Source organism: Megascapheus bottae, chromosome 23 (assembly GCF_031878675.1).
Source record: "Megascapheus bottae isolate mThoBot1 chromosome 23, mThoBot2.hap1, whole genome shotgun sequence".
NCBI classification, from domain to species: domain Eukaryota; kingdom Metazoa; phylum Chordata; class Mammalia; order Rodentia; family Geomyidae; genus Megascapheus; species Megascapheus bottae.
Window position 1 is genome coordinate 26,971,719 of NC_143531.1, and position 9,564 is coordinate 26,981,282.

The following is a 9,564-nucleotide window of genomic DNA, read 5'->3' on the forward strand; positions in this document are numbered from 1 at the left end:
CCTGATTCTCCCCCTCCCTCCCATCAGCTGCCCCTGCCACTGCAAAGGAATGCAGTACCAGATTCAGACCTAAGAGCAGCTGTTATTATAATTAATCTTATGGGACCAGTGATTAAAACGATACTTTACACCTCTTCATTTCCTTTCTTAATTTGACATTTATTTTTCTGGAAAGCCAACGCAAAACAATAGCATCTGGGAGCTGCTTTATTTAATGCCTCAAAATACCTCTTCCCAGGAGGGAGCCAGGAATTTTTTTTCCTATTCTTCAACTCTCAAAATAAGAAAAGAAGAAGAAAACTAAGGTTTTAGAGATTCTCCCAAAAGATACATTGTATTATTCTACCCAGGCTGTGGCAAAACACCGGCTGAGTAGGCAGGTCAAGCAGGAAATGGTAACTTCTCCTGGCTCAGGAAGCTGGGACCAGAATGTTGGGAATGCTGGGAAATAACAACCAAATCCCAAACGCTGTACAGTAGCAGGAGAGGGTGATTTTTTTTTAAATGATGTGTGCATTTAAAGAGAAAATGTGCTCAGGTCAGTGCTCAGTCTCCAGCGTTGAGAAACACATCCTATCATTCGGTTATATGCATCCTAAACACTGTATTTTCCTTATTTTGAGAACATTTGGCTTGGGTAAGAGAGTTTTGCCCTGCATCTGTCTTTCCCTCCCCAACCATTCCCTAAGCAAAGGAAGGATTCTCGGGTTTGTTGTGTTCTGTGACTTGATCTTTAAAGTTGACCTTCTGTTTCCATCAGAGCCTGTTCTCTCCTTTCTGTTGGCTCATTTCTCTGGACTCTCATGTAACAGACTGACACACAGACAAGATGCAGGGGGGGTGGGATCTTTATGGAATGTGAATACACCGACCTATATCCAGCAAGAGTGAAGAAATAGAACATTACTGAAACAGTGGGATGGCAGCCAGGAGAAAGGCTTCTCATGCATCACATTAATGAGGAAGGAGGGCCCAGTGGGGAAAGAGTAAAGCAGGATTTCTGTACATAAATTAAATACAATAACAGTCACATTGGCGGTAGAGCAGGCACCAGACACAACCGTTAGCAGTCTGAGTGTATGTGCGTATCTGTGTGTATGTGTGTGCACGTTTGTTTGTGTGCTTGTTTGCCAAATCATGTTACAAACTATAAAAAAGTATTATCAAGGCTTTATTGATAATGAAGTTGAGGTTGTTTATTTTTCAGCATTTTATCTAACTCAGACATGTTCTCCTACTGAGCTACAGCCACTCCCCTGAACGATTGCCTCCCAAGTGCCAACAGAATTCTGTCCAGGTACTTTAAAGTTGTGCCACATCAGGAGAGTGGGAATGTTCTAGCATCTCCGAATGAGAGAATGCAATAGAACAATTATATTACAGAAAGGATGCAGTTGGGGGTGCGGGGGGGAGTTGTCTCAGCTTCTACCTTGCAATGTGTGTACAAAATAGCTTTAAGTGGGTATAGAGTCCAATGTGAAAGCTAAGTTGTAAAACTTCTAGATGAAAGAATGGTAATAGCTGCCTGCATCTTTAGGGTAAGCAAATATGTTTTTAAACCAAGCAGGAACCATAGAAAAATTGACATATTGGATTTTATCAAAATTTAAATTACCTGCACATTCAAGGGTATATTTAAGGAAAAGAAAAGTCAGACCACGGGCGGAAGGAAAATATTAGCAATACATATATCTGACAAAGAACTCCTAATCAGAATATGGAAGGACTCTTTCAACTTATACAGCCCAGTTTTTAAATTTTCAAAGTTGCAGGTGACTGGCCTGCGTCAGGGTCCAGGGAAGTATCACGGGGTACTTGTTTTGGCTAATCATTCTTCCTTTTTAACCTCTGTCCCACCAACTCCACAGAAATACAACACACACACACGCACGCACACACACACACACACACACACACACACACACACACACACACACCCTCCTCTGGAAAAATGTAGAGTATAAATAAATAAATTATTACTATTGAAAGAAGTGTGAGGTACTTACTTAGGTACGTTACAAAATATATATATATGTATGTATGTATGTATATATGTATATACATGCTGCTTAAAATGCCAGGGACAAGAAGCTCCATTTTATTAGTCATGGAGGAAATGTACATGAGCTCTCCACCAGATCCTTCAACGCAGCAGCTAGAGTGGTTGACACTAAAAAAGCCAACAATAGCAAGTGTCAGCAAGAACGCAGAGGCACTGAACTCCTTACACTCTGCTGTTACAAGTGAAAATGGTGTACCCTTGCTGAGAAACAGTTTTGGGGTCTCATCAGCAAGACTGCTGACTCATTAACTCGAACCAGCGTCGTCCACCACGGAGATACCAACTGACTTCAGAAGAAACTATGGAAATTGTCTTTATAACAAAGGCAGAAACCATGTAAGGGGCTCCTGCACCCAGACAAGCTGGTGACACAAAGCCAAATATGTGGAAGCCAGACAGAAAAGTGCACGGAATTCATTGACCAGGGTCACCCTCCCACCAGCAAAGAATGACATTGTAGAAAAGTCACAGCTCTGAACTTGGTGGTGATCAGGGGAAAAGAAGAGAATAGACACATTCAGCATCTCGACTTGTGACTGATGTGCCATTTAATAGAGAACTGATGGCTTGACTTCTTGTGATCTGAATTCATCCATGTGTGGTTAAGAAGAAGGAGGGGAGAGGGGAGGGGAGGGGGAGTTGTCAGCTCTGCACTGCTATAACTGTAGCTAATGTTACCTGAGACAAATCAATTAATAAGAGAGGCTTTTGTTCGGGGCTCCTAGGATTAGAGATTTCAGTCCTTGGTCATGTGGCGCTGTTGCTTTGGGCTTGTAGGGACCATTTCATCATACTGAGAGCCTGTAGAACTGGAGGACCATTTCCCTTCATGGCAACCTAGAAACAACAATAACAAAAACGAGAGGAAGGGAACAGGGTCCCAGTATCCTCCCCCAAGACATACCCCCCACTCCTCCAAGGATTCACCATTTTTGGCTGAGCCACCTTAGACCTTGATCCTTCTGTGCACACTTCCCATCACTTGGAATGACTGCAGAGAAAAGGAAAGATTGAGTGAAGGGCACGTACAAAAAAAATAAAGATGGAAGACAGATAACTAGATGGCAGATAGGATAGCAATAATAGATGCAGAAAATTGATAAGCAATAGATGATATATATAGTGATAATAATTAAAATGTCCACAAATAACAGATAGATGATATAGATGATAAACGATTGATTGATGGTAGATAACAGATATAGTAGGGCTAATAGATGCAAATAAAAGATGATAGATACATAGAGATAATAGATACATAATAGAGACTGATGATAAATACAGGTGATCTATAGAGCTTATAGAAGATAGTCATGCATCCAATTTCATATGTTTCCTAAATGCCTAGTTTCATTGAGTATTTTTGAGTGCTATCATTGTCAAGTACTATATCCCTTATCCCTTTTCTTCCCAGAATTGCTTTGGTTGCATTCTGTCCTTGGAATGAAAGATCGTTGCGAGCTTTATGCACTTCTTGATCTGGGAAACAGAGCTCATTTTAATGTTGTTTCCTTGTGACTCACCCCATTTCTGGTTCTTGAGGCTGTAACTCTTTATTAGTTCTTTTTATTTTTCTCCATCAGAGCATCTTAGGAATGCATCACCCTTCATGAAATTCATAAATCTTCCTTCCCTGTGCCTGAATGCAACACACACACACACACACACACACACACACACACACACACACACACACACGCACACCAGTGATAATCAGAAGGGAAGTATAGCCACCATTGTTCTCTATTACTTAGACATGTTTGTGAGTCTTGATTGCAGGCTTTGTCATACAATGTACAAGAGCTTTGTGGTTTCAAGCTGCCTCTGCCTCCACGCAGTTAGCGCTCCTCTTCCTGCCCACACTCCCTGGCTTGCCTCTTTATCCCCGCCTCACTTAGACATCTCTGACATCTGCCCACCCAGAGAAGGCAGCTCCAGCCACGTGTACAGGCTGTCACCATTTCCTAAGAGGTTCATCATCTTACTCGTCTGGCAACAATACAGATCATCCTTCGAGATTCCGTGTGGACGTGACACCGGATAAGACACCTTGGCACAGCCTGTGGATACACAACCTTCCCCTTCTCTCCCTCTGCTGTCCCTGGTGAAGACATTGTGCATCCTTTGACTTGTATTTTGTTTGACTGATTGGTTGATTTTGTCCATGTTTGGGGCGTTGTATAGTATTGTGAGGAGAGAGAGGTGAGAGGTGTGTTGGTTGGTTGACTGGTTAGCTGAATTTGTTGAGGTAAGTTCTCAGTAAGTAGACTAGAAGGGCCTCGAACACTCTTCTCCCACCCTAGTCTTGTGAGTCTTGGGGTCACCGGAATGTGCCATCGACCCCAGCTAACACTATCCATAGGTGAATGTATGTTGTATATTTCTGTAGACTATTTAGGAGTAGAACTATAAAAGGGGGTTTTAAGAAAGTAAATATGAATTCTTAGTTAAGTCTACATTTCCATATGAGGTTATTGTTTGTAAGGCAGGCGCTAGTGGCTCACAGCTGTAACCCTAACACCTCAGGAGCTAAGATCTGAGGATCACAGTGCACGGCCTGCCTGGGCAGGAAAGTCTAGGAGGCTCTCATCTCAATTAAATCTCACAAAAAGCCAGAAGCGGTGCTGAGGCTCAAATGCTAGAATACTGCCTTGAGCAAAAGTTGCTCAGAGACAGCACCCAGACCCAGGGCTCAAGCTTCAGGAACTGCAGAAAAGAGAAGAGAGGAGGGGAGGGGAAGGAGGGGGAGGGGAGGGGAGGGGAAAGGAAGAGAGGAGAGGAACAAAATAAATATTGTTTGTGTAACTACACATTCTTTGAAAATTCATTCCAGTGGTTATAATAAGAACATTGTGCTTTAGGGATCATAATTTATATAGATACTCTCTGTCGTTGGACTTTTTTAAGTTTCTTGCAAAGTCTTGTTACTATAAATAATGCTTAGATGAATTCGTTTGTTGCAACAAAGTCTTACAAGGTAGTCCAGGCTGGCCTCAAACTCATGAATCCCTTCACTTAGCTTTCTAAACGGTGCCACCATGCCCAGCTTAAATGACTGTTTCTGCATGTCTAGTTATTTCTTTATAATATAGTCTGGACATGAAATCATTAGGTAAAAATTTCACTGCTCTAACAAGTCTGCCTTGAAGAAGCTTAAAGCAAATTGGTGTTCTTCAGTTCTGGGAAGGATGAGTAGGGGCAGAGTGCAATAACTGGTTAAAACAATCCATGATATTTTTTCAAAATGAGTAGAGAAGCAAAAGTATGAAATTCCCAATGCACAAGAGTCATTAATGTTGCTGAGGTGAAAAGTCACAAGTGTGATCTGAGTACTGCACCTGAGGCATGGGCATTGATTCGTGTGGTCTGAGTACTGCTCCTGAGGCATGGGCATTGATTCGTGTGGTCTGATTACTGCTCCTGAGGCATGGGCATTGATTCGTGTGGTCTGACTATAGTTCCTAATGTGTGTGTATCGACTCGTGTGGTTTGAGTACTGCTGCTGGTGTACATGTATTGATTAATGTGCTCTGATTATTGTTCTTGGTACACACGCATTGCTTTCCCGTGTGTGCCCTGTAATCATGCACAATACTGTCTCAAATATAAGGCACCAACATGCTTATCTCAAGCTACTCTTAACTATGACATTATTTTTTTTAAGACTAAGGGCTACGAAAGGCAAAAAGAATCTCTCCTTTGTTTGCCTTCTGTTTATGTTCTCATAGTCTATGAATCTTGTAATGGTAGTACTTGCCTGTTTTTCTACTGATGACGTTTTTGACATATTAAGAATGCAATCCTTTATAAGTTGTTTTTGCTAACTCTTCAGTCTGATATATGTCTCTTTTAACACTAGCTTAAAGGTTTAGTGCTTCTATAGGTGTGATATACAATTATCAGTCTTTCATGAATCACTTATTTCCCTTGGCCTCATATCAACTACATATTTTCCTACTTAGAGATATAGCTTCATGACCTATTTTCTTCTTAGCTCTATAGAGTGTTTTGTTTGTCTTGTTTACATTTAATGTTTGCACATTTAGAATTTATCTTGGCTACAGAATGAGATGTAGCTCACACTGTTACCAGTTTTTCCACAACCTTCCCCTGGGCATTACAGGGAAGGCTTTTAGAAGCACTTTTAGTGAACTACACAAAATGAGTTTGCCCTCTTCTCCCAGGTGAGCAGGAGCCAGCTGTAAGCAGCGACTCGGACATCTCTCTAATCATGGCCATGGAGACTGGACTCTCTGATGTAGAACTTTCCACTGACCAAGACTGTGAAGAAGTGAAATCCTGAAATGGTGACTATAGAACACAAAGACGGCAGGACCTGAGGCCACAGAAGGACAAGAGCTCCAAGACCGGGGACCTGGACGCTCCGGGTGGCCCCGCACCAAGGTGGTAATGAAAGCAATATCCAAAGTCTCCTCATCAGGACTGAGTTTTCCCGGCTCGCCAACAGGCCACAGGCCTCGCAGCTTGGAAGTTGAGAGCTGAGTTTGCCCTCCCACGCCCTTGTAGACAAATGCACATGAGAAGCTCCGAAGCAGGAAACCCTCAGGTGTTCTTAGTTTTGTTTCCATTATCTCCAGATTGTATTTTTTTGGGGTTGGGGGGGGGATTGTGTGATTTCCTTAGAAATTTCTTTTAAAAGACTGTGTTGTCGTTTGCACGGCTCCTTTGTCTCTCCTTTGATTCACTCCAGCACTGTTGGGGAGCGTAGTCTAGGAACAGCAGTCGCTGCCATGGTCCGCTTGTATTGCACTTGAGGTCTCTGGCCTGGCACACCCACCTGGCACACAGGTGGGAGGTGTGTGTGGCTTTGAGAAGTGTGGGTCACCCGAGGCGGTGTGAGCCCAGCTGTCCGTCAGAACCCAGCTTCTCCTCTGGGAGTCTGGAGAGTCCTGACAGCCAGAGGTCCCAAAACTAGATTCTGAGTCTTCAGGGCCCCCTGCCCGCTGCAGTAAGCTAGGTCAGCCATGCTGGCCTCTGCTGGCTGGCCTCTGCCCGGGGTCACTGCCGCACAGGAAGGGCTAGAGAAGAAGACTTCAGTTTGGAGGAGTCTTAAAGTCTTCGGCTAAATTTCTGACCTTTTAAGTCCCCTCTGGGCCAGGCTTGAGGATCTTTGTGAGTTATATCCTAGCTATGAACCCAGTACTGCATCTTCTTCCCAGGGAGGCAGTACTCCCCACCAAGAGAGCAGTTCACCCCTCCATGGTGGATTCAGCGGAAGGGGGAGGCTGTGGAGCACGGGTCCTTGATGAGCAGACCACGTGGGAGAACGTAGGTGATTCCTTCATGGCTCACCTGGCCTGGCTCCCTGAGAAAGTCCAGGTACCAAGGGAAGGAATGAGGCGTGGGTGAGTCAGAAAGGGCGGTGTGGGAATTTGCTGCATCAACTCTATCCTGAGACAAGGAAGAGGGAAAGAAAAGAACTGTCAGGAAGTCTGAAGACCTGCCTGGGCTTTGTAGCTGTTTCTTGCTTTGATTTCTATTTTTTAGTAACTGTGACAGAGCGCGGGCAATCTTGTCATGAGCCAGGCTCTCCCTGCGAGGAGAGGACTGAGGCAGTGACCTGAGAGGCTGGACAATCAGAGCTGGATTGCTTTTGCTTCCTATACAGCTTAACTGTGGACCTGGGCTGTTTTCATATCGTTGATGGGCGTTTTTCTACCTGGTCACGCTGACATTCCTTTAGAAAACGTTTGGTTCTGCTGTAAACCCTCGCTGCCTGCTGGAATGCGTGCCCGGCAAGAGGGAACAGGGCTTGCTCTTCTTTTCCCTCCCTTCCGGGGTTTTCTGTTTGAGGGTTTCTGAATAGACAGAGGGGCAGGGGAAATGATCACCACTTTCCAGAAGGGTCCCATCTTCCGAAGATCCTAGGGCTTCTTGTGACGAATTCCAGTCTCTAGGGACAAGAAATTAGGCAAGGCAGTGTAAGGAGGGCTCAGAGCCAAGAGATGGGGGTCTGAGAGGAAGTGTACCCCATCTGTGAAGTGGTTTGACCTGATCCCCCGTGGATTCCCAGGTGAGCACATGATTGTGCCACGTAGCAACAGGCGTCTGAGCTGGGGGCCGCAGAGTCGCTTAGCGTGGCACCTGTAGTAACGGCCTTTGGGAAATAGAACTTTTATGGTGCTGAGAAAAAAAAATATGAAAGTGCTTCAAGTTTAAAATCCAAGGGGTCCTTGGTTTGCTCTGCTTTGCTTCCAAACTGCTGTTAGGAGTTTGCAGCCTTGAATTGTAGGTCCTGCCTTGGAACTTCTCGTCTCGAAGGTGTTTCTTTGTCTCGGTCGGCATTGACCTGTGCCATTCCCACCCTACCCCCCATCAGCTGCACCCCAAACAGACACTGGTCTTAACTTACGTTTAGTAGATCTGAGAGAATTTAAGAGCAAAAGAAGTAGAAACTGTACTGCATTCTTCTCAAACAGGGCTCGGGTTTCCTCCTCTTCAGCAGCCAGGCAAATGGGAGATTGTGAGGATGTGGAAGCAGCCCCTGCCCAGTTGTCCCACAGAAGGCTGGGTAGAGGGTGGCAGGTCCCAGCCCCATCTGGGGGCCCTGTGGACTTGACCCCAACGAGGCCCTGCCACAAATTCCCAAACCTGGGAGATTCTCTAAGCGAACTTGGAGCTATTTCCTCTGGCCTTGGCAGTCCAAATGGAACAAGAAGAGGGAACCCTTTCAAATAATTGAAGAAGGATCATCCTCACCATCTTCTTTGCTGCTTTCCCCAAAGATCCAGTGAGCTGGTGACCCACACGTGCGTGTCAGAACCTAAGCAGCGCCGCAAGCACTCTGCAGCTGCAGAGGCGTGCTTCCCTGTAGCAAAGGTCTGCACCAACACTGTCCAACAAAAGTATAATACTTATCATATTTTTTCTACTACCCACATTTTAAGAAATTCAAAAAAGAACGGGTGAAGTAGTTTGAATAACCTATTTTTATGTAAGCCAATATTACTGTTTCAACACGTGTCTGATGTAAGAACCTGGCAGTGAAATGTTTTCCATTCTGTGTTTCTACTCAGTCTGTCCTGTCTTTTTCTAACCTTGCTGTGTCTTGTACACTCATGCCACACCTTGGCTTGGGCTAGCCACATCGCCAGCAGTCACCAGCCCCTGGTCAGACCAGGTCTAGATCGGTCCAGTATGCTTACAAGACTCCCTGATCCTCACAGAAGAAAAAGGCTAACACTCAAATACCTCCAGACAGAGCTGGACACTGTTCCAGCTGCCTCGTGAAAGACCCAGAGATCCATTTGTTTTAGGATCAATAAAGATCAGGCAGACTTTAAAAAAAATGCTCTGCTTAAACTTTGTAACTACCAATGTCTAATAACATTGATTGCTACTTCTCATCAATCTTTCTAATTCACATCAAGCATGTTGATGTGGTGCTGTAACAAAACTATAGTTCTCACTTTGGTGAGAAACCTTACACTGATACACAGCCCTTAAACTCCAAAGAATTGCAGGCTGACTTTACCTCAAGC

At 44.5% G+C, this 9,564-nt stretch overlaps 1 protein-coding gene across 1 annotated transcript in view; it reads left to right on the forward strand.

The window, feature by feature from the left end:
• Rnf150 (ring finger protein 150) overlaps positions 1–6,387 on the forward strand; it is a 98,126-nt gene extending 91,739 nt beyond the window's left edge. The window contains exon 7 of the mRNA XM_090356912.1: positions 6,247–6,387. Within this exon, the coding sequence (XP_090213038.1) occupies positions 6,247–6,365 (119 nt within the window). The 3' untranslated portion in view covers positions 6,366–6,387. The remainder of the gene's footprint in view (positions 1–6,246) is intronic.
• Positions 6,388–9,564: the final 3,177 nt, after the last annotated feature.